We start from the raw sequence: 26126 nt of genomic DNA, 5'->3' as shown, positions 1-26126 counted from the left end.
AGCAATGATGTTTGGTAGGTTAGACGTATTAAATGTATTTTCGGCTTATGATGGGTTTCCCGCAACATAACTCCATCGTAAGTCAGGGACCACCTGTACATACCCCTTTATAGTACATTGTTTGTTATTCAGTTCAAAAGGATTTTTGTCCTGTACAGTTGCTTTTCTTTGACAATAACCATTTTATTCTGTACAATTTCTTGTATCAAAAATCTCGTAAAAGTGATACACAACTGTATTGACACACCCCAAAGACTTTTGTCCATCATTGGTGTCAGCCTGGCATTTTTTTGCTAAATGGGGTGTATTATCCTCAGAATTATCCAATGGCCACTAATATAGAAGTAGGGTTGAAATTATGGTAGTAGGAATCCTCTATTTTAGTATAGGCTCAGGTTGGAGATATATTCCTCATCAGATTTAAAACTCTCACATTTCTTCCACAACATTTTTACATTTCCGTTTATTCATTTAGCAGACGCTTTTCTCCAAAGCAACATACATCTCAACATATTTATTAATATTACATAAGAAAACTAACTACCGTATATACAGTAGTTAAAACAATTAGCCTTGCTATGTAACAAATGGGTGAACTTGCCTTGTATTAACTAAGTCACTATTAGGAAGCATTCCATAAAAGCACTTCTACCTGTAGTTTACAGGAATAGCTGTACTCAGTGTTGTTCACGAAGGTTCTGCATTGAAAGTAACATCTCACAGGGACTTGTAGATGTTGTGTATTTTGACTGAGGGGATGTGAGCAGAATGATAAATAGATGGAAACTGAAAGATTCTCTGTTAGGCCTGTTGAGCACAATGGTATGGCTGGAAAGCAATGAAAAGATTGCTCTACAAAACCCCACAAAGGCCTGGACATGGGCTAGATGTGCTAGCTGTGGGCTAGATAGAGACAAAGCCATATTTGAAACGTGGGTTTCCAGGGATAGTTTAATTCAGCTCTGTGTGATAGTTTGTTCTGTTGACATACATTCAATGTAACTAGAATTCCATCACAACAAACTTCCCCTTAAGTTTGACTTACTGAGACAGCTTTGGTCCCCAGACATACCCCTCAGAAGATGAAAGCACATCTGCTGGAAAGGGTCAACAGCAAGAACCTACTAATACTAATAATTTTCAACCAAGTTCAAGGTGTTCATTGATGGGAAAAACTATTTGGAACAAACATGAATTAAAAAGTGAATATTTTATGTGTACGTACTGTTTGTGTATTAGGAAAGAAGAGTAAAATAAAAGAAAACAATGGTTAAACATTAATACACTACTTCCACCATGTTATGACATTTATATTATGACATTTCTCTCGCCAAAAATAGAATTTATTTGTGCAAACTTTTTTAAAGATTGTGAAAAATTATAATTACAGAAAGAAATGACTTTTGAGGAGAATGACAGTGTGTAATGTCTCTCTACATGTATATTGTCTCTCTCTCTCTCTCCAACCCTGTGTCTCTGTTGCTGGACTTTAGACTGTGTCATGCTCTGTAGGTTTGAAAAGTCAAAAAAAGCATGGCAGAAGAAGCTCTGGGAGCAGGTGGGGGAGGAACCTCTTCTTTATATTGTGTCCAGGGCTCACTTTGGCAGAGGTAACTCATTGCTTTGCTGTTCTTCAAAGAAAAGAGTCGAGGGTCTCTCTCTGACTGAAAGGGACTAAATCCTTTTAGAGATAGCAGGGTTAATCAAAAACCTCTGTGAGACCTTCCAGCTCCCTACTGGACTAATTTTGACTCATTTTGAGTTTTTGGGGCAGAGGGGCTGTGCTTTCCAGCACACCTAGTGTTTTTGGAAACTCGACCCATTTCTACCCCACCAGAGCCATGTCTGCAGCGATGGATCGCTACTGTGGCTCTACATTCTGGGTGAGACTCCTTCTTATGCAACTTCCGCTTAAGTGAAGAGTATGTGACTGAAATAACCGTTTAACAAGAGACAAAATTCTTCTTCTTCTTCTTCTTCTTCTTATTATTATTATTATTATTATTATTATTATTATCTGATCTTCAGAATATCATCAGAATATCATATTACAATTTACACAGTTAAATAATTACATAAAAGGGACAATTCAGATCAAAATCTCTCTCCAAATAATTCAGTTTTCTTGTCTTCTTATGTAATCTCACTATACAGATTCACATTAGAGAATTTGCTATTCATAAATTTGCAATTATTTGTGCTATTTATGGTTTCACAAGGATATTGACATACATATAACATGTGCCTCTGAATTATGTGTGGTACTATGTGATCGTTTCTTATTTGGCAGAATTGCTTACATCCAGACGAAGAATGCAATTTCATTCACAACGCTCACATTTGCCTTTGTTAAAACACACATAGCTTTCTGCTTTATTAAGCAATTGCAGCAAAAAAACCTAAAGAAACAACTTTTTGGTCAGTGTCATAATTAAAAACCCACTTGCTGCCTTCTTTTGGATGTGAAACCTTTAAAGAACATAAAACATATTAACATCTACTAGAGAAAATATTATTCAGCCTACCTAAACTGCGCATATCTTTTGTAGTGTAGATTTAATTTATAATTGTGATAAATTTGGCATAGATACATAGTTGCCAGAGTATTCATCTCTTTTGTACAATAAAGTCTGTGTGCTCTGACATATTCTTTAAATCATGCAATCAGAAAACCATGGTGAACCATCCTAATTGCTCTTTTTATAAACTAGAGATGCTTAATCCTCTTAATTATGTTTTTACTGTAAATGAAGTATTTGTGATGTTGCCTTTTGGTAATTTTAATTAGAAATTCATCTTTTCTGTAAGTTTCATATTTCTGTGATTTGGTGACAAGAATTCACCTTGACTTTTTTGTCTAAATGTCTAATTCTTGACTAGCTCCCAAATCACATATAATCACAAAGTTCTACTGCAATAAAATGTGCTATTGACAGGAAAAAAAGTACCAAACTGTATCATTAAAGATGCCTGTTTAGAAGATAAAACTAGCTGAGTCAAGCAAGGCACATGCCCCTTTTTATGAGTCATCCTAAGTTTGTGATTTTAGATGTGTCATGCTGACAGGTGTCTCAGTCTATCACTAGGATTAGACTTTATGTTCACTATGACAGTCCTTCCACTTATTCAGCTACTAAACTAATCACTTTCTCTGCTAGACATAATTATTTTCTATATGTACACTTTTTCCTATCCAGTTAAGAAAGGGTTTTGCTTTATGCTTATTTGAGCAATAGATCCTATATCTTTCTGAAAGATAAAAACCATTTTGTATATTGCACATACTGGTTGTGGTGCTGGTTATAATGTCCTGTTAAGCAAACAGCCAGTCTGTCCTGACATATTTTGGAATTTTTCTTAATGACTTTGTTGAAGTCTGATCCTGCCAGGACAGATTTGAACTAATCACCTATGAATCATGGATTAAGAGTCTAATTAGGTTTGTGCAAAAGTGTTTGTCTGTATGAGTTCCCCTTGGCTCTGATCTGGAAGCAGTAGGGCTTCAGCTGTGTCTGGTTTTGCCACAGAACAATTCCTACCTGGAGCGGCCGGACCCAGACCTGCCTGAGTGTCTGGAGCTGACAGTCCTGGTGTGGGTGCCGCTGAGCTTCCTGTGGGCTGGTGCACCCTGGCAACTCTCTAGGCTCTTCAGGAGAAAAGCCTATTCACACTTTTCTAAGCTGTACATCTGCAAACAGGTACGTTTGATTGTGATGCAGGGCAGCTTGAACCTTCCCATCAGGAAGCCTCAGCTGCATTCTTACTAAAGGATTCCAGTGGTTGTCTATGAAGCAGAGATGACACACTCTGTATAACCATGTCCCCTCTTCGTGAACACCTCCTCTTGTTTGTGTTTCAGGTACTGGTCGCTCTACTCTTCCTAACAGCTATCGCTGGCCTTGCAGTCACTCTAGGGGAGGATTATGGGCCCTCAAGTGACAGTGGCACCAGTGGGACCAACCCTGTGGTTTTCTACACCAACCCTGTACTGTTTGCTGTTTCCTGGGTAGGATATAGCTAAGAATTAAAAATATTTATACCCTTCTACATAATAAAGAGTAAATGGAGTGACACTATCACTCTGCCCCCAGGTGCTGGTCATGCTATGTCAAGAGAGTGTACGCAAGGCCCAGGCTGTGGACTCTGGGGCACTATTTATTTTCTGGGCCCTGCTGGTGGTTTGTGGAATTTTCCCTTTTCAGACACTACTACGAAAAGTCCTGGACCAGGTGAGTACATTCACAGGATAGAAGGGTCTAAGGGTTTCTCAGGCTGTGTGGTGGTTTTTATTATCATTCACTTCATAATATTGTTACTCATGTTACTTGCAATGCTCTGTTTTTTCCTTATACCTCCTCACCTTCAAGGCCAAGATAATCAGGGTTCATGATACAGTTTCTCTTATTGAACCTTTGTGTCTCTGTCTCACCCCATGTGCTCTTGTTTCTCCTTAGGGGGAAATTGAACACCTTCCACGGTTCTGTCTGTTCTACATATCATACGGCCTGCAGGTTCTGTCCCTTATCCTGTCTGGCTTTGCCGATGTCCCACCGGAAGCTGCTGACTTGGTGAAAAAGGTATAGCCAGGGATATTATACACTTTCACACCTAGAGCCAAATTGGACCTTATAACTCAAAGGTCTGATCAAAGGTCAATATTTTTACTACTACTACTACAACTACTACTGCTAATAATGATTCTTGACAACAGGATCCAAAAATTTTAGGTATAGAAAAATGTTATTTTAGTCCGACATTATAACAGCAGACAAGCTTCTGCTTACACACATCACTTTTTTTTACTGTGAGTTATTTATTATATTTTTGTTATCCAGAATCCTGAGGCAGGTGCTCCCTTCCTGAGCAGAATCACATTTAACTGGTTCAACAGGTGAGAGACTGCCTTGAATCTCTCTCTTTCCATGACTTGATTAATTTTCTCAAAGGACATGACTGTCACAACCACGCCGGCACCACAACCAGCAGCACCTGACTCCGATTAGGCACCTGCCTGCAATCAGAGTATTCGTCTACAAAAACCATCTCCAGCTCCTCTCCAGTTGCGGAATCTTTTAGAAGACAACCATCCCTCCATCGAGAAGGGATGGGGATCGAGAAGAGCTACCTCCTCGTGGTGACCCCCGGGCAACGTCCCTGACGGCTAAGTGCTCTTGAAATTGATCAAACTGGTCTCACTGCTGCCATGCTAGCACTGAAACTCCACCAAAGAATCCTGAACAAGATGTTAGTTAAGTTTATACTTACTGTGACAGCCAACCGAAGCTTCATAATGACAGTAGGGAAGGATAGCAGTAAGAAAAGATTCCTGAAAAACAGTATTCCCCAAGGATCGGTTTTTGCTCCCCTGCTGTTCAACATATATACTGCTAATATACCAGCAACAGCGGCCAAGAAGTTCATCTATGCAGACAACATCGCTCTATTAACTGCAGCAAAAAACTTCAAACAAATAGAAATGTCATTAAGTTCTGATTTAAACAAAGTGACTACTTTCAAAAATGGAGACTCAAGCTCAGTGCCAGTAAGACTGTATGTAGCTACTTCCACCTTACTAATGCATTAGCAGACTACAAACTGAAAGTTACATGCAAAGGGAATGCTATTCCTTCACACAATTTCCCAGAATACCTTAGAGTAGCACTTGACAGAACACTCTCTTATAAACATCATTTAGACCAACTGTCAAAGAAAGTAAACGCAAGGAACAACTTACTGAGAAGACTAGCTGGCCTCTTGTGGGAAGCAAACTTCAAAGTCCTACAAAAAACATCAATAACACTCATATACTCTGCAGCAGAATACTGTGCACCAGTATGGGCTAGAAGCACCCACATTAACAAAGTAGACTGTGCATTGAACACCACAATGAGAATTGTATCTGGCTGCATCCGCTTCACACCAACGAATTACTTACCTGCTGTAAGTGACATACCTCCACCTAATATCAGGAGAAATACACAGTGCATAGCACTGGCAAAACGCTCCTTAAACGATAAAAGCTCATTGCTTTACAGTCACCCAACCCCTATCACCTTTGGCCAACAAAAGCAACTTCGCTTGAAATCTCGAAGGCCTTTCCATCAGTGCGTGGTGCAGCTGCTTGATAACAGCAGTGGCCTGTCACCGAAGGCCTGGGAGGAAGCTGAGTAGCAAAAGCAATGGACTAAGGACAGTTGCTCATGGCTACACAGATTTATCCCAGTGCTGTCCACTAAACCACCTGGAAGCCAGCTACATCAACACTGCTGGGAGCGCCTAAACCGACTACGCACCGGGCACGGCCGATTCAGGGCACACATGTACAAAATGGGACTAGTAGACAACCGTGGATGCCCATGCAGAGAGCAGTAACAAACTGCAGAACATCTGCTGACTCACTGCCCCACATACACACCCACGCCAGTGGATCTAACGAACATTGATGACACAGACGTTAAACTCTGGCTACTTGCCTTGTGTTGCTGGAGATCTGCTTCTGATCATACGATAAATAAATAAAATCCCTCCATCATCCATGACTTCTCCTCAGTGCCTTACCTGGCCTCCTCCAAATTCCTCACTCCCTTTTCCCTCGTCCTTCTCCTCGTCCCTGTTCCAGTCCTCCACGGTATCAAACCTTCCTTCGTGCCCTCGGCCACATCTTCAGATTCTCTTCTTGGACCATGTGTGCACCTCGGATTAAACCATGCTTGGCCCCGACTCAGAGTATTGCCTAGCCCCAAGTATCTTTATAATAAACGATCCTGCAATTGGGTCCATACCCAGGTCTCTGGTCTGCCCTGTGCGACAATGACACATTGGAACCTCATTCACTTAGTGGAAACTCCATTTAACTTGTAGACCCCTCCTTGACTGCTTGAGGGTCTGGTTTGGCCAGCTTGGTTCCAAGATTCTTCGATGTACCCTGTCTACATAAAAGTTTTTTGTGCCATTGACTTGGTGTTGTGATTTGTTGACAGCAGAATCTGGTCTTTCTGCAGAATGGTTCTAAAGGGTTTCAAGCATCCCCTGATGCAGGAAGATTTGTGGGACCTAAACGAGGAGGACACTGCACACAGTATCCATGAGAGGTTTGAAAAGCACTTGAAACTTGACCTGGGGAAAGCTAAGACTGCATTTCTCAAGCGGCAGCTGAAAGCTGGTCACAGGAATGAACACCATATCAATGGGCTTTCGCAGGGTGTGAGCCAGGATGTTCTAGTTATGGTGAGAATCTGTCCTCAGTCCTAGATTACTCCAATTTTGACAGGACTCATTTAGTACACTTGCACATACTGTATAGATGTGTAGCACATCTAGGACATTTACCGCATGTAACACATTTATAACCAGGAGAGAACTTCATGAATATACTAAAAAGCCACAGTAGTCACATCTTATTATGTAGTAAATTTTTTTTCCAGAGAGTACCATTGATCCGTAGCTTGGTTTGTTAATAAATATATAACATGACTATAATTAACACATTGGAAATTAAAAACTGAGAACTTCACATATATATTTAATATATAGATTTAGCTAAAATTATGGATGCATTATAATTAGATTTTTCCAGAGTATTATTTATGCCCGTGACATCAAGTGGGGCACTTATATGATCACCTTATTCAGGGCTTGCAAGATGAAGCACATATTCCACCAAAACTTTCTCTGTACTCTTTAGGATGAAATGGGTGACAAAACAAACAAGAAGAACAAAAAAAAATCCAAAGATGAGGAAGAAATGGACTTTCCCCGGTCATGGCTTGTGAAGTCACTGGCAAAGACCTACAAATGGCAACTGCTTGAGTCTGCTTTCTTCAAACTGCTGCAAGACCTGTTGGGATTTGTAAGCCCTCAGCTGCTGAAGTGAGTACTACAGAGACACAGAGATGAAAAACAGTTGAGAGATGAGAGCTAGAAATTACTTTTCCCCAGAGGATGAAATACCTTGACATTTGTTTATAGATGTTATAGATGTAAAAAGAATGGCTACAGAGGTAGTTCACAGCTCCTTTGCTTTGGGCTTTAATGTGGATTTTAGTTCAGGTCAGCCTATAGAATTTGCATTTTTTCCCTGTGTTAATGTGGGTTCGCTTGGTCTCCTGCATGTTTCCAAAGACACGTTTTTCAGGTGAATTGGTCACTCCAAATTTCCCTTTGTGTGTATGTGTGAGTGAATGAGTGTGTGTGTGTGGAAGTCTACGTTATCTAACACCCTACAGTGCGTGTAAGCCCTCAACCACCACAAACCCAGCACTGGGCAAGGAGTTATAAATAATATATAGAGGGATAGTTAAAGTTTCTGAACTCAGACTACTGTATACTTGACATACTACTTGGACTACCTATATTTGACAAGCAGTTGCTGGTAATGAATAAATGAACAAATGAATCTTATTGAGGCACTTTATATCCAGATTACTGCATCGTGTAATTTATGATGGCAAAGACCCACCACTCCCTCATGACTGTATGCTTTTGTGCTTTCCAGACTCATGATTTCCTTTACTCAGGACATGTCCATTCACACCTGGATGGGTTACATGTATGCCATACTACTAATGGTGGTGGCCTTCTTCCAGTCAGTGTTCCTTCAACAGTACTTCCAGCGCTGCTTTGTAATAGGCATGCAAGTGCGCACGGCCTTGACAACTGCTGTATACAAAAAGGTACAAGCCTCCACCTGTTACCTGGGAAACAGCACTCCAAATTCAGTTTCATGTCTTCAGTTATAGGTCATTGAATTCCACTGTCTTTTATTATTGTGTTTTTTTTTGTTTGTTTATTTGTAAATCTCAGTGGTAAAACTCACAAGTCACCATAAAAAGTGCAGATTAAAAGAACAGTCCAAAGTCTTGTTTTATTAAACGTTTGTTTTCATTTACATAATTTATTACTTTTAGATAATTTATATACAGACAGTCCCCGAGTTATGATGGTCCAACTTACAATTTCTTGACTTTACGATGGTGCGATAGTGATACGCATTCAGTAGAAACCATACTTTGAATTAAAAATTTTTACTTTCTCCTGGGCAAGCGATATGTGGTACGATACTCTCTTGTGATGCTGGGCAGCTGGGCAGCAGCAGTGATCTGCATCTCCCAGCCTGCCATGCAGTCGCTAGTGTATACAACCGAGTTCTGTGTTGCCAGCATTTTTTGGATACCCCTTGTGTGTCTACATCGTATTTTGTGCATCCATCATGTCTACAAAATGCCCATCTGTGTCCCCTGCTACTGGTGAGAAGAAGAGGAAAGCAATTAGTCTTGAGGAGAAACTCAAGATAATTGCCCAGCATGAAGGCGGCAAGCAAGTAATGGCCCTCACACGTATGCTAGGCTATGATGTTTGGTAGGTTAGGTGTATTAAATGCATTTTCGACTTACGATATTTTCGATTTACAATGGGTTTATCGGAACATAACCTCATCATAAGTCAGGGACTGTCTGTACATTTTCAGTTCTGCACAAAACTGGAATTATGAATTCTAAGTATGTGCTAAAATACATTTTTGTTTGTGTGCATCTCTTTCTATATGTATGTATATGGGTGCATCTGTGTGTTCCCAGGCCTTGGTGGTGTCTAATGACACACGAAAACAGTCAACAGTTGGGGAGACTGTCAACCTCATATCTGCAGATGCCCAGCGCTTCAGTGATGTCACCAACTTCATCCACCTGCTGTGGTCGTGCCCTTTGCAGATCATATTGGCTATTTTTTTCCTGTGGCTGGAACTGGGCCCTGCTGTACTGGCAGGTCTAGGTGTCATGTTGCTCATGATACCCATCAATGCCCTACTGGCAACAAAATCCCGTGGCTTCCAGGTAACTCATCCCTCTACTCATCCCATCACATCCAGTGAAATCATGTAATCCACTCACTGTCTATAAATCAAACCTATAATGTGCCTCTCTCACCTCACTCTTTTCTGTGCCTCTCATCTGTTCTTTCTGTTCTATGTAGATGGATTTTATCCATCTTTCCTTTTGTTGTTTTCCTTTCTATATACTTACCTTTAGTTCAGACTTCATATTACTCCATGCATTGTCTTATTTTTATTGCTTCCTGTTTTGTAAAATTACAGAACAGTGACATGGAAGAATACAATATCTTGACAAAAGATTCATAGGAAAGCAATCTCCTGCTTATCAAAAACCTTGTAATTTTCATCAGTACCAGATTTTATTGTTTCATTAAAGTAGTTAAAGGTGTTATAACCCATTCTTAATTATTTCAGGTGGAAAATATGAAGTTCAAAGACAAACGCTTGAAACTAATGAATGAGATATTGAATGGGATTAAGGTAATTTATCTTTAACCTGCATATTTGCTGTGTACAAAAAGCATATGTGTAATTTCACTTAGCCTGTGCCCTCACTATGTCCTGTCACTACTCTTTCTTTTAGGTTATAAAGCTTTATGCCTGGGAGTCATCATTTGCAGCCCAGATTCAGGGCATTAGAGAAAAGGAGTTAAAAGTGATGCACAAGTTTGCATACCTGTCCTCTGTCTCCCTGTTCATTTTTTCTTGTGCACCAGCTCTTGTAAGTGCCCAAGGCTGCCACTAAGTCTGTCTGTGGAGGAAAATAATTCCTGTTTAACGCCTCCAAGTGTCACAACTGTGATAACCACCAGATTGAATGCTGTGCTCATCAGCCTGCAGAGAATCATTCTAACCACAGTACTCATCATCATACTGACTGTGGTTCTGACTGTTATACTAATCTTTGTGCTTGTCATCATGCTACAAGTATTGCTGACTGTTGTCTTGTTGGCTTTTTGCCAGGTTTCATTGGCCACCTTTGCTGTATTTGTGTCAGCCAGCAATGAAAACAATTTGGATGCTGAGAAGGCCTTCACATCCATCTCCCTGTTCAACATCCTGCGCTTCCCCTTAGCCATGCTGCCCCAGCTGATCTCAGCCCTTGTGCAGGTATGTACACACACAAACATACACGTAAGAACACACATTTTTACAACATATACAAACAGAAGCTGGTGCAGAAATATTTCTGTCCTTATATCTGTGGTTTATCACAGACAACTGTGTCAAACAAACGTTTGGAGAAGTTCCTAGGAGGAGATGAACTGGATTCCACTACAGTGCGTCATGACAGCAACATAGGTAGGTTCAGAGGGTACCCCCACAATGTGGTTACCATGACAGCAGGTTCAATAGGTCTATAGAATGCATACAATTATTCCACATAGGAAGTAAAAAACATGTAATTTTGTTAATACATAAAGTATAAATAGTAAATAATATTTAAATATTTTTTCATTAAAAAAGCTATGTTCTTGAAACACTTTTATTGCATAAACAGGCAGAGCATGTTTTTGGTTGGCCTTTTATCAGAGTGACCTTTTTTGTTATCAAAAAGGATGTGACAGGTATTTCACATCATAAAGGCATGAATTATTACTTAAAAATCTAATTGCAGTATTTCTAAGTGCCATTTTCATGCACACAGATACTGCTGTGAGTGTGTGCGCTGCCACGCTAGCCTGGGAGAAGGATGCTGAGCCTGTCCTGAAGAAGTGAGTTCTCTGCTGGCATGTCCTTGTTAGTTGTACCCATGCTGTGAATGTTTATGTGGCCCTCATGCATGTCTCTTTCACTCAAACGTCACACAATTCTTCACACATTTCTGTTCTCTGTTATCAGCTATATGGTAATAGAACCCAGACTTCCCATCTTGCCCTTCCATTTAGAGCCCCATTCAGCCTCCTCCATTCCACCTTTTTTTACTGTTATTGTTCTGCCCGCAGATTTGTTTAGTTCATGAGATTAATTGCTTGGTTGAGCGGAATCTTTATTTCCATAAGTTATACGCAATTTGTGCACATGCGCTATTTTCATGATGCACTACTGTCGGGATAGGCATAGTGGAAGCGTCTTGAGTTCTGTGTGCTTTCCTACGCCCGTGGAAGCAATAACTGTAAGTTGTGAAGTTCTTGCAGACATTGGCTAAAATGTTTACGTGCTTTTAAGTTTGACCTTTGTAATGTAAACTCTGTTTATTCAGCCGTAACTCCACGTTACTGTTCTTGTAAAACGCGTGTGTGAGTTCGCGCGCTGTGTTATGCTAAGTGTGCTATTGTTGGCAAACGATTTAACTAGTTATTATAACGATTGTTGTAATTAGACTAAGTTTCCTTTACTGTTTCTGTTTATTATAGTTTCACTTGCATTTTCACATTTGGAGACAATAAAGGAGCAAGACGCTCATAATCCTGGCTCGTGAGAATCGAGTTTGGCTTGCTGTTAAACTGCGTTAACGTACTGGGTGTGTACAACACGCAGGGAGAACAGTACAGTTATTGTGAAGGATCTTGTGGGAAGCTGTCTATATCAGTCACCGTTAGCAATAATGTCAACATATTATTTAACAATATTTTTTTCAGATGTTACCTTCACTGAGTCATCTTTGTTTGCATTAATGAGCAAGTGGTCCCAAACTTCTCTCACTCCTAGTCATTTGTGTGACAACGGAGATGTGTATGTACTTCCCAGTTTTCAATCCAAACTAAGGTGTCTCTCCAGCATCCATTTATAACTGCAACATTCAGTATATTACTAAAATTTCTGGTCAACACTTGATAAGATCTTATGTCCTTACCCCTAGTCATAGTCACTTTTTCTTCTTTGGTGGCATTGTTAACAGCCATTCTGTTGTCTTTACTGTAGAAAGTTGTTTAATCACTTTAGTGAGTCTGTTTCATAAGCCACTGTTCCTTGTACTTTGGCACCTGCTAAAATGAACCTTCTGTCTTGCTCTGCTCTGTTGATTGCATCCTGAGCTCCATTGTGAACGTGTTTAGGAACATAATTAAACATAGCTGGAATGAGAAAAAATTATTTTAAAATACGGTGCCTCCCCTCCCCTTATCCGTGGTTTGAAAATACACACACACACTTTCAGAGCCGCTTGTCCCATATGGGGTCACGGGGAACTGGAGCCTACCCGGCAACACAGGGCGTAAGGCCGGAGGGGGAGGGGACACACCCAGGACAGGACGCCAGTCCGTCACAAGGCACACCCCAGACCCGCTGAAGAGCAGGACCCGGTCCAACCCACTGCGCCACCGCACCCCCAGTTGGTTTGAACGAACACACACACACACACACACACACACACACACACACACTATCAGAACCGCTTGTCCCTTACGGGGTCACGGGGAACCGGAGCCTACCCAGCAACACAGGGCGTGAGGGGGAGGGGACACACCCAGGACGGGACGCCAGTCCATCGCAAGGTACCCCAAGCAGGACTCGAACCCCAGACCCACCGGACAGCAGGACTGTGGTCCAACCCACTGCGCCACCACACCCCCAGTTGGTTTGAAAATATTAAATGGAAAATTCCAGAAATCAACAATTGACAAGTTTTTAATTGCAAGCTCTTCTGAGTAGCGTGATGAAGTCTCGTGCCGTCCCGCTCGGGACGTGAATCATCCCTTTGTCCAGCGTATCCACGCTGTATACGCTACCCACCTGTTAGTCACTTAGTAGCTGTCCCGGTTAGCAGATCGACTGTCGCAGTATTGCAGTTCAAGTAACCCTTTTTTAAATAAAAAAACTTTATTTATTAAAAAATCAATACTTATGGGGCCCTGGGCATTAGTCCTTAGTCTTCTTTCTTCTTCTTCTGCATAGGAACAAACATCTGCTAGTGGTCTTGGAACATATCGCCTGCAGATATGAGGGGGACTACTGTAATTAGCGGGGGTGCGGTGGCGCAGTGGGTTGGACCGCAGTCCTGCTCTCCGGTGGGTCTGGGGTTCGAGTCCCGCTTGGGGTGCCTTGCGATGGACTGGCGTCCCGTCCTGGGTGTGTCCCCTCCCCCTCCGGCCTTACGCCCTGTGTTGCCAGGTAGGCTCCGGTTCCCCATGACCCCGTATGGGACGAGCGGTTCTGATAATGTGTGTGTGTGTGTGTGTACTGTAATTAGCAAAAAACTTTCAAGCTTTTCAGTGCATTTATGCTGACTTTGTGTTAGTGTTACTGACTGAAAGGATGAGAATGTAAAAGAATATAAATTCAAAATGGAGTAGAGTGATACTGCGGATATTTGTAAAATATCACCAGGATTAGTAATCCCTGAAAAATAGACCTTGTGGGGATGCCTGTATTGAAGTTATTCACTCACTCAGTACTGATAAACATCCTTCTTAAGGCAGGGTAGTACCAGTCGGAAGCCTGTTCCAGAAGCATATGGCACTATGTTATGCACTGTAAACCCCAAATGAGATGAAAGTCTGTCCCAGAGTAGCCACGCACATACAAATTCACACACTAGAGAACATTTAGAGTCACCAACCCACCTAAAATACAAGCCTTTGGACTGTGAGGGGAAACTTGTGAAAACACGGAGAATACGCAAACTCCACACAGACTGAATGGGGAGCCTACATGCTAACACACGGCTGAGATGCTGTAAGGCACCAATTTTACCGATTGTGACATTAATAAAGTTATTCAGCTTTTCTGAAAAAAAAAACAACTAAAAACGCAAATATAAAAAATGCAAGGACATGTGAAGAAACATTTGTGCTTTTAGAGTGTTGTCAGCCCTTCTTTAACAAAAATTTGTGCATGTGCCTGTGTTCCAGCGTGTCCCTGGACATCAAGCCTGGGAGTTTGGTGGCTGTGGTGGGAGCGGTGGGCTCTGGGAAATCGTCACTGATATCGGCTTTACTGGGAGAGATGCACAACCTCAAGGGCTACATCAACATCCAGGTGAAGCATAGAATTTTGTCTTCTACTTATTCTCCAGGAGCCGGTCTCTGACCTTTTCTACATGATAACTGCAAAATAAATAATTTACAGCATTTATTTTAACATTGGCAATGGTAAAGTTTTTAGCGGTGGTTTCAGTGCTGCCCAAGAATGTGTGCTGTTAGCATCAGAGCTTGACTGTGTCCATAGTGCTCAACATTGCTTTGCTTACTTTGGCTTCTTGCAGGGTTCCCTAGCCTATGTGCCTCAGCAGGCATGGATCCAGAATGCCACACTGAAAGATAACATCCTTTTTGGATCCCAGCTGGAAGAAAAGAGGTATCAGATGGTGCTAAATGCCTGTGCTTTGCGGGCTGACCTGGAGCTGCTGCCTGGTGGGGACATGACAGAGATTGGAGAGAAGGTGAGAAGAGCAGCAGAGATGAAATAGAGCTCAGGAGCTGAAGTGGAATAGAGATAAGCAGCTGGAATAGAGTAGAGCGCAGGAACAGGAATGGAGCAGAGGTCATGAACAATGCACTTAGAGAATTATCACTTTAATGATTGTAACTGGGCATATGCTTAAACACAGGGCATCAACCTCAGTGGAGGACAGAAACAGAGAGTGAGCTTGGCAAGAGCGACCTACAGCTCGGCAGACATCTACCTGCTGGATGACCCCCTATCTGCCGTTGACCCCCATGTGGGGAAGCACCTCTTTGACAAAGTTGTAGGCCCCCACGGGCTGCTCAAGAACAAGGTCAGTGATGATCCTCTTTGCATTCAATCTGAGCAATGTATTTTGTCAGTATACCAAAAAAAACATTTATCTAGACCAACTTACCAACTTAATTTGAATAAGTGTAAAACTGGAGACACTGAGGTAAAGTACAATTCTCAGCAGTACTATAACAAGGCTTCGCGGAGTAGAACAGGCAGCTGTCAGTTTGCCAATATTTTCAACAGACTCGTGTTCTAGTGACCCATGGAGTGAATTTCCTGCCATATGTGGATGAGATTGTGGTGCTGACAGATGGCAAGGTCTCAGAGGTGGGATCCTACCAGAGCCTGCAGAACAGTGGGGGAGCCTTTTCTGAATTCCTGAATACATATGCCAAGGAGGAGAGCAGCAAAGCTGAGCTAGGTATCTCCCTGCTTCTCCCTGCTTTCACTTTTATGGTGACCCAGGCTTAAAATACTGTAGTGCTCTCAATTTACTTCAGCTGTAAGAGAAAGTTGACCTTTTCTCAAAACTGCTAGTTCTACATTATTTAAGTAATAATTCATTTTTATTACGCCCTGTGTTGCTGGGTGGGCTCCGGTTCCCCGTGACCCCGTATGGGACAAGCGGTTCTGAAAAATTAATTTTTAATTACAAGCAAAGTGATTAATACCCGTGGTGAGCTGTTATCCCCTGGTGTGATTACAGATACAGTGTTGAGTGAAGAGGTCTTGGACACTCTTTCCGACTCTGGTGACTTGGAGGCTGACTCCCCACCAGAGGATGTGGTCTCCCTGACAGTGAGACGGGAGAGCATCTTATGGCGTAGCCAGCATGGCAGGTACTCTTTCCTAGAGTCTAGTTCCAGGTGTCTAGTCCTAGGATGGCTGACCTGTCCTATTTCACCTAACTGACCACTCACTCAGACCCCTTCTCCTGTCTGAAACAGCATTATGTCCAAGAAGAACAGCTTGGCCATTAAACCTCAGAGTCTACTTAATGTCAAGGCAGGCCAGAGGCTCATAGAGAAAGAGGCCATGGAAACTGGACAGGTGAGGCCCCACTGTTCATGTTTCCTTTTCTTTCACAAAAGAAACCAAAAAGAACATTCAGGTGGTTTTCTGTACAAATCATAATAATCTCAGGATTCTTCAAATTATATATTTATAGGTTCAGCTTATATGTTTAGTCATTTAGGGTCTTGGTCAAATAATTATTGTATAAAAATTTTGTGTGACACGAGACTCTTTGAGGTTTTATCAGTGAGTATGATTTGGAACTGATATGTTGCCGTCATCCCACCAGGTGAAGTTCTCAGTGTACATGCAGTACCTACGGTCAGTTGGCTGGGGCTACTTCATCTCTATTTTCCTGGCCTACTTCATCCAGAATGTGGCTTTCATTGGTCAGAATTTGTGGCTGAGTGACTGGACCAATGACTCTATTAAGTATTTTAACACTACCTACCCACCATCAGTGCAGGACATGAGAGTGGGTGTCTTTGGAGGCCTCGGGCTGGCACAAGGTGAATACACTGATATGGCATGAACCCAGTACATGCAGGATAGTTGCACTTTGTGGTACTATGGCAGACTTGTAGTGATGTCATTAAGTGAAAACCTATGTCAGGTCAGGACACATTAAACATTAACAGCTTATTTCTCTCCAACTGTACCTGAGCAAGTACGTCAGCACTGATATTTTGTAGGTGCCACACGTTTCTGGCTTGGCAGGGTTGTATGTTTTTTCTGCAAGACTGTGGCACTAAACCAAGCTGCAGTTAACATTCTGTGACGATTAACATACTTCAGTATTAATCATGAACATATTTGGTTAACCACATGATTTTATAAGTGATAGCTAGCCAAAAAATAAATAGCTTTTTGTATCCAAATGGTGCTTGTTATGATTATTGTGGCAATGATATCATTGAGTGACATACTATTTCCATCACCATGTATAAGCAGACAAGAAATTGTTCCTAAGAAGGAATGTTCTGTAGTTAAACATTAAATTTTGCCAGGTTTGCTGATGTTTGTGGGAACCCTGCTGATGGCGAATGGCTCCATCTCAGCATCACGCATCTTGCATTCTCGCTTGCTGGACAATGTGCTCCGTGTGCCAATGGTCTTCTTTGATACCACACCATCAGGCCGCATTCTCAACCGCTTCGCTAAGGTCTGTGTCTTGAATGAATGAAAGGATAGATAGATAGATAGATAGATAGATAAAAACCAGTGTTGTCTGAGTGCAGTCTTTCATGTGCTGTCATGTGTTTTGTCATGTTATCAGACTTCTGTAATGGTCATGTCAATTCCGATGGTCACTTAGGGACAGTATAAAATTTCTTGCAGGACATCTTCACAGTGGATGAGGCCATCCCAATGTCAATTCGCTCCTGGCTGCTTTGTTTCTTGGGGGTGATTGGCACCCTGTTTATCATCTGTCTGGCCACACCCTTGTTTGTTGCCGTTGTCATACCCTTGGCAGTGGTTTACTACTTTGTGCAGGTGAGAGAGATGTCCTGTAATAGCTTCTATATTCTTATCTAAAGAAGTAGCATAAACAAATAAAACCCAACGTGATAGATTTGATCACTTCTTTCAGACAGAAAGGGGAAATCATTCTGCAGGTTGCAATTTATCATAATGTGAACTTTTTAAATATGAGCGTAGTATCAAAAAAATTATGGAGATGTCCTGTCTCTAAGGAATACAAACCATGAGGAACAAACATACTACTGATATTGCAGATACTTAAATACACATGTTTTTAAGAGAAAAAAAAAACAGATGTGTGTATGGGCCTAGGATATTCCACTTTATCAGCATACCTTCAAAAGGGATGCCTCAGCTTCAGTTTTATGCAGGCTGATTATGGTACCACCCTTGTACAACTTCAAGCTTTTAGTGTTAAGCCTGACCGAGAGTTCATATCTTTTTTGTGTAATTGTTGACTGAAAGGGAGACTGCTTGCATCTACGGACCACAGCTTGCTGGTTTCCATATGCAATTACCTCACTTTGCTTTTTTTCTGCTTTAATCCACAGCGCTTCTACCTAGCCACTTCCAGGCAACTACGACGACTTGACTCCGTGTCCCGCTCACCCATCTATTCCCACTTTGGAGAAACAGTGACAGGTCTGTCTGTCATCAGGGCATATGGGCACCAGGAGCGCTTCCTGCGACACAATGAGGCCACCATTAATGAAAACCTCAAGAGCTTCTATCCCTGGATTGTCTCCAACCGGTGTGTGTGCATACATTTTTTTTCAGTCATTCAGTCAGTTTGGTGTATGTGCCATGGCTTCTCTCATGTCTTTGCTGTAGATGGCTGGCAATGCGACTGGAGTTCCTGGGCAACCTTGTGGTGTTTTTCGCCGCTCTTTTTGCTGTGTTGTCACGGGAATCCTTGGAAAGTGGAATGGTGGGACTTTCCATCTCATATGCCCTCAATGTAAGATGACTTTCTTTTACCTGCAACGTGTGGTTTTTAAACTAGGATTTGACTTCTGATTGGCCAAGTGATTAAAAAAAGGTTTTTGTTCAATACACTGAGGTAAAGAGGTGTGTAGAGAATAGATTGGTTCTGTTAATCTGGCAGTCATGGCTGAGATTCAGATAAGCAAGAGTTTAACAGAAACAGCCCAGTCCCTAAACAACCAATACTTGAAGAGTGCTGGTCCTTTCACCTGTAAATGCAGGTAACACAGACGCTGAACTGGCTGGTGAGAATGAATGCTGAGTTGGAAACCAACATTGTTGCAGTGGAACGAGTAAACGAATACACAAAGATTGAAAATGAGGTGAGCCTTCTGTTGGTACTAGTGTTGTCACATTATTTATTAGTAATCTTTTATACAAAAAAAAGCCTTTTTTACAAGTTAATGAGTATCTTAAAAATTTATAAAACATACACGGAACCAACCATGCACTCATGGTCCTGTAGGCACCGTGGATCACGGACACCCATCCTGCAGACTCATGGCCTGATTCTGGAAAGATCTGCTTTGAGAACTTCAAACTGCGGTACCGACCTGAGCTGGACCTGGTTCTGCGAGGGATCACTTGTGACATCGGTAGCATGGAAAAGGTGTTTGTGCACAACCCCAGCCTCTCCCCTCCAGTCTTATCTTATTATGAGATGATGTCTTCATTAATTTCACTGTTGGAGCCCTGGCCAGAGCTTAAATATGTTTGTGCTGCAGCATGATATTAGCCAAGGTTTAGTAGGTTAAGTAGTGTGTGCCTGCCTGGCTGCACTGGCCACTGAAGAGTCTCCATGAAATGTCCTGCTGATTGCTCTACCTGATTGCTCATTTCCTCACTCTTACCCTGGGCCAATGCCACCCTTCCATCAGCCCACATGTTGCTATAGGTTTAGACCTTCTTACCATGCACATGGAGGGGTGTAAGTATACAAGCAGATCTCATTGCTATTTGTGAGCACTACTGCTGCCACAAATTGCTGCCTTGGTCATTGCCTCCTGTTGTGATAAATGTCACAGCATTCTGAAAATTTACACTGACTCTCTCCCAGATTGGCATCGTAGGCAGAACTGGCGCTGGAAAGTCCAGTCTCACCAATTGCCTGTTCCGCATTATTGAGGCTGCAGAGGGATGTATTTTCATTGATGGTGTAGACATTGCCACTTTGGGGCTACATGACCTGCGGAACAGACTGACCATCATCCCACAGGTAAGGGATATACAGAGACATACTTATGTAGATACATGCAAGTACCCACAAATATGTGCAGACACACAAATGTACATGTTGACATGCAGATGCACATGGATATACATATGCACACACAAGCATGCAAACATAGATACATATGCACACACCCTAACATTCTCACACAGCAATGCGCATACCTTGATTGTGTACACACTTGTAGAGATGCTATGATCCACATATTGACATGTAGAAATGCATTTAGTGCTGCTTGAAAATCTGTGAACTTTGTAAAGTGTAGGGGTGGTCATTATTCTTGTATAAAATATTCATTTAATCATATAAAATTGAATCTCCAAAATCTTAATAAACTTATACAGTGAATAAAGTGTTATATTAAATTATGATTTACACACCTGATTCTACCTACCAACCTGGTTTCGCCAATGCAACTTGGGGTTCACTTATTTTGGCACCTGCACTACTTCCATTTTTCTGCTACACATGATTTACTCTAAACCAGCATATGGCATTAGTAATTACACACCTATTATATCAGACGAGAAAGATTTCTTCTGATTAAATAAACTTTAGCAGCACTGTATATTTACATTTATTCATTTAGCAGATGCTCAAACTCAAATATAGCTATATTAAGGGTTAACTAGGGTTTCAGTAAATGCTTTATCATCAGGGCAGAGGGTCATGAACCTGAAACTAGAATGAACGAAAGTGAAAAGAAGATTGCAAAAAAAAAAAAAAAAAAACACCTGAATGGATTTGAAGTGCTTTACACATGTTTATTTACTCTTTCATCTCTTCCATTATTTATCCATTTGTTACAGTGCTCACAGGGACAGTGCAAGCTTTATTTCCCTTTTTATTATGGAAATATCCAGATTTTTTTTTTAAAACATGCTCTGGGAGTTTTCAGAAACATTATACACTGCATCAGCAAGAAGTAAAGTGGTTCAGTTTAAATAGCACCTCCGCACCAGTCCTCTGATAGCAAAACTAAAACCTTAGTTAAAAATAATCAAACAGCATACCAAAAACGAAAAACAAAAACAAACACCTTTCAAGAGACTGCACCACGCATACACTATATGCAAACTCATCACTGCTTATTCTGTACTGTGGTAGGAATCTGAGCATCTTCACTACTATTTCACATTCTCATAACTAAATATGGCAAACATATGACATACACCAGTGGTATGGGTATTTTTATTCCACCCAGAGGAAAAAAATACCCATATCACTGGTGTTTGTCATATGTTCAGTTTAATTAAATGTCTGCACCATCAGTCTTTGTAGGTAGAAATGTAAATACTGGACTCTCTTAATAAACCACCATCTCTGGAAAAGGAAAAAGACCTATGATAAATTTAACTTTTACTTCAAATTTTCAGCAAGACCAAGATAAAAAATAATTTTAATAGTGAAATGTAGGATGAGTGCTGGTTCGGTAGCTCATGCTTTTCCATGCTCTGCCTGCAGGACCCTGTCCTTTTCTCAGGAACACTGAGGATGAACCTGGACCCCTTTGAGAAAGTCAGTGATGAGGAACTTTGGCAGGTGCTGGAACTGTCCCACTTGAAAGACTTTGTGACAGAGTTGCATGAAGGCCTATATCATGAAATCACAGAAGGGGGAGAAAACCTAAGGTAAGGGTTCACGTCCATAACCCCCTCCCATCCTGACCCTTCAAAGAAAACTTGGAAAAATACATGAAATCAGCAGCTAAGAAACAATACACATCCAGTTCTGCCAAATGAGAAGCTCATTGGATTCAAAGTCTATTGTAAGTTTCAAAAGCATGAAACAGTCTTTAGTCTATCCACAAATTATCTGGCAAACACAGTAAAATTTTACAAATCAACCATTGTTACATCAAATGTTTATTTTCTAGTTACTCATAATTTGCATTTGGATGCTATATCTAGGAATCTGTGCCAGTCTAGGGCTTCACAGTAAATATACTGGGTCTGTGCGCTGGTGTCTGAATGTCTGTTTATTGTATGTTCTTATAGAGGAAGAATAGTTTCATATCTGAACATGTTGCACTTAAATCAGTGTGAATCAATTAATCAGAACTGTAACTGAACATCTATCTGTGTTTGCCTGTGCAGTGTTGGCCAGAGACAGCTCCTGTGCCTAGCCAGAGCACTCCTGAGAAAGTCTCGTATTCTGATCCTGGATGAGGCCACTGCTGCTGTGGACCTGGAGACAGACGACCTCATTCAGTCCACCATCCGGAAACAATTCTCCCATTGTACTGTGCTCACCATTGCCCACCGACTGCACACAATCCTGGACAGCTCACGGTGAGAAAATCTAGTCTTCGTGTGCAGCGATGTTTACTTCCATATTTTTTCCTTCAGTTTAACCAGCTGCATTAATCCTCTCTACTCAGATTTCATTAATTTATATAGCTGATTATTATCTCCATAGAAACTTTTAAGCTACCTAAAACTTTTAACCAAAATATACAGCTGGGCAATTTTAATGGTTCAATTTTGGGGTAAGTACCTTTCTGAAGGATACTGCAGCTGTAGGCGAGATCTGAACCGGTGACTGTCAGACCCAAAGGCAGTAGCTCTAACCATGATGCTATCAGCTCCTCCATACAAAGTTCTATTATTTGTTGTGTTGATATTTTTCCCAAAAACAGCATCCAATAATTTACCATTGATACTTCAGGGTAATTTTTACTGGAACAGTTTTGAGTAAGTGCTTTGATCAAGGACACTACAGCAGTGTGTAAGAACCGGATACGCAACTTTTGGATCTGAAGGTAGCAGCTAAACACTATACTACCTGCTGCCCCTTGTCACTCAGACAAATGTCTACCCCCCATCTGAGGAGGATAGTGCACATAAACTGACGCTTTACTCTCCTCCAAATAACAGCATTTCGCTCATAAGCTCAGGGTCTATCACCACCACTTCAAGGCATAGAAAACCAGCTATACTAGAGCTTAAGAGCTCACATACGCACACATCTGAAACCGCTTGTCCCATACGGGGTCGCGGGGAGCTGGAGCCTAACCCAGCAACACAGGAAGGAAGGCTGGAGGAGGAGGGGACACACCCAAGATGGGACACCAGTCCATCACAAGGCACCCCAAGCAGGACTTGAACCCCAGACCCACAAGAGAGTAGGACCTGGGCCAACCCACTGTGCCACCGTGCCCTCTAGCTTAAGAGCTTGGGGGGGGGGGAAATAACACCTCCAGTTGTGCTACAGGAATACCAGAGGAAATTGGCATCATGAAATTAAAGCAGTGAGATTTTTTTTATCCGCTTCTGTCAAACACTTTTCACTAATGCGAACTGCATTTATAGTCGTGGTACAGAGAAAACAGTGTTCAGGAAACAGCCTGCTAGCAGTCCTGAAGACAGTAACCTGCATGGGGGCATAGCTTGCATATTCTATTATTCTAGCTGAGGCTATTAATAAGCTTTGGTTGGTTGCTACAGTCATGCTTACATCTGTAAAGTCTACATCGCATAGCCAGCAAATAATTCTGTGTGTCACAATGGAAACTAGCTTTTGCAAATCAATAAACAAGCACAGTGTCCGCTTAAACCATGTAGTGAATGATAATCAGTGTATGATCAGTTACTATAGTCATTGATGCAAGTTGCCATTAGTGAATATCATAGGATGTATGAACATAATAAAAAAAGAAAGTGTCCCAATTAGCATTTAGAAAACTTTTTGGTCTATCTGTATATTGCGTTTTGCAGCACAGAAGAGATTTAGAAGTATTTTCAGAACCAGCTGTAATTTAATATGATTAGTTGAATTAGTTATCGCAAGAATTCAAATTAAATTCAAATTAATTAACTCAGTTCAAATTGTCTTCAGATCTATTCAACCATCCAAATGCACATCATCAGTCATCACCTGTCTTGTGCAGGGATGAGGTGGTTTGGAGACTCTCCCAGAATTGCAATACAGAGTACACTCTGGGCAGGACAATAGTCCATCATAGGGCCATCTCATATTCACACACAAGATGATTAGAAGCATGAGTTCACCTGAAATACATATATTCAGGCTGTGGTTCAAACCCATGCCCAAAAACCAACAGCCCAGGCCTGGCGGGGAACCAGCATTACCTGCTGTGCCACCAGCCTGCTATGCAGATATTTTTCATTGTTAGTGTTTAAATTATTTGTTTTTACAATAGCATCTCTTTTTGGGGTTAAACAAGGTGAAATTTCATTCAAGGCATAAGTTATATTTGCCACAAAGTGTACCTCCAGTCCAAATGTATGCTGAATGGAAGGAAGAGTGCTCTAGGGTCACTGATCAGAGACAATGAAAAGTACCTCCTTAGGACATTCAGCTGTGACATTTAGATATAGTGACAGTGTTAGTGCTCTGTTTTCTGTGTTCTTCTATTATGCTCCAAACCACAGTGTAAGAAAATAAATCGAAATTTATATCAATAGGCATGACTCATGAACCCACATTATAGCTGTGAAAATGTCTGAAAAAGTTCTGGTTCCTTGAGGCCCAACTGTGGGAGTCAGCAGGTTCCTGTAGGTTTGAACAAAGGGTTTTGTTGTGTCCTTGAACATACCACTTTACCTGAATTGCTTCATTAAAATATCCAGCTGTCTAAACAGGGCTAAAGTATAATTTTTCCTCCAGCAGCCTACACTGATGAAATTAGTGTACTTGCCATGATCAACTGTGCTCTTTTCCCACCTCCTCTAGGGTGATGGTGCTCGATGCTGGAAGGATAGTGGAGTTTGACTCACCCTCTGCCCTGTTGCAAAAGCAGGGACATTTCTGTGCCATGGCAAAGGATGCTGGGATCAGTTCAGTGGACAGCACTGCCCTGTAAGGGTTCAACTGGGTGGCTTCTGACTGCCTGAGTTCTGTTAAGCATAGAGGGATCCATAATCAGCTGGGCAGACATTTGTTAACGTAAGCTTGTCTTGAGCTACATAAGCCAGCTACATCCCATATCTGGGATTCCATCCTACTTTTATTTAATAGGTAGAAAAGTCTTTGGCAATTAGTGAAATTTGTGCATTTACTTTTACAGTTCATGTGACGTAGTTTTAAAAACTTACTCCAAACCAAGTATTTAAATTGTATAACACATTAAATAGAAAATGCCAGGCACTGGACCCTAGAAAAATACTAAAAAGCTTTGAATCTGCTTTGAGACACTTTTATCTGGGTAACTTGTTTTTAATGCACATTTTCATTGTATTTATATGTATATCATTTTTTTCAATAAGCAAAAGATTATTGAAGCAACCTGGAAAGTTTAACATAAGCATGATGCTACAGATATAGGGATTCCAAAATAAAGCACTTTCACACATTTTAAGTCATTAAAACATTTTTCTATACCTTTTGTTTATACCCTGTACTAGTATTACTGGTAAATACTATTCCTGGATGTTGCTCTGTATTTTGGTGACATTTCTATCACTCCAATAGCAATTGAGCAAATATGGAGAAATTAAGCATGTTTGTATTGGGCCTTATTTTATTTAAAATTCTGAATTTCAAAGAACTCATGTGGAGCAATGCTAATTGAAATTCTTGTGTGTGGTGGTGCTCCACCAAGGGCCTTCATAGGTATCCATGAGCTGGATAATTTCTAACACCGAAATAAAGGCATTTCATTGGTTTAGTAGTGTACAGAGATGAACATGGTGATTTTATGATTAAGTTTGTCCTGGTCATTAACATGATACTGTGTGAAACAGCTTATTACTCAAAGTCAATTCACACAATGCCTTAGTTAATTTAGATTGATGTGGCATATTTTCATTAATTTTGACACATCTCTAACTCACAGAACTTAGATTTTGTAGTCAGATTCAGATTTTATTTTGCATTTCAGTCAGAAAAGTAAAAAAAAAAAAAAAAAAAGCTCTGGTTCATCCAGCAGAGTCAGTTTTCCTTTGTTTTGAAAGTGAGTATGATTGATTCAGACTGCTTTGTATTTGTTACAATATTTGTGGT

The 26126-nt window shown here is 41.1% G+C and overlaps 1 protein-coding gene across 1 annotated transcript; it reads left to right on the top strand.

Moving 5' to 3' along the window:
- The first annotated feature begins 1692 nt into the window (after positions 1 to 1692).
- On the top strand, positions 1693 to 25763 carry abcc2 (ATP binding cassette subfamily C member 2). The gene is made up of 32 exons (XM_018725182.2): positions 1693 to 1883; positions 3528 to 3698; positions 3860 to 4006; positions 4092 to 4229; positions 4455 to 4577; positions 4836 to 4891; positions 7002 to 7227; positions 7685 to 7869; positions 8495 to 8672; positions 9576 to 9830; positions 10244 to 10309; positions 10413 to 10550; positions 10793 to 10939; positions 11047 to 11131; positions 11478 to 11544; positions 14623 to 14749; positions 14976 to 15152; positions 15321 to 15488; positions 15695 to 15872; positions 16158 to 16290; positions 16399 to 16501; positions 16755 to 16974; positions 17473 to 17627; positions 17804 to 17959; positions 18499 to 18698; positions 18779 to 18905; positions 19153 to 19254; positions 19398 to 19541; positions 19989 to 20147; positions 21627 to 21793; positions 22259 to 22453; positions 24858 to 25763. Exons 1-32 carry the CDS (start codon positions 1842 to 1844, stop codon positions 24985 to 24987), a joined length of 4665 nt encoding a protein of 1554 aa, XP_018580698.1. The 5' UTR covers positions 1693 to 1841; the 3' UTR covers positions 24988 to 25763.
- Positions 25764 to 26126: the final 363 nt, after the last annotated feature.

The sequence above is a fragment of the Scleropages formosus genome, chromosome 8 (genome assembly GCF_900964775.1).
Source record: "Scleropages formosus chromosome 8, fSclFor1.1, whole genome shotgun sequence".
Lineage (NCBI taxonomy): Eukaryota > Metazoa > Chordata > Actinopteri > Osteoglossiformes > Osteoglossidae > Scleropages > Scleropages formosus.
Note: the sequence above shows the minus strand (reverse complement) of the source record. Positions and strands in the feature narration are given on the sequence as shown.

Coding starts and splice junctions, on each gene's coding strand:
- abcc2 (XM_018725182.2), top strand. CDS start 1,842: ATGTCTGCAGCGATGGATCGCTACTGTGGCTCTACATTCTGG. Junction 4,007..4,091: donor TACTGTTTGCTGTTTCCTGG/GTAGGATATAGC, acceptor CTCTGCCCCCAG/GTGCTGGTCATGCTATGTCA. Junction 15,153..15,320: donor TGACAGAGATTGGAGAGAAG/GTGAGAAGAGCA, acceptor GCTTAAACACAG/GGCATCAACCTCAGTGGAGG.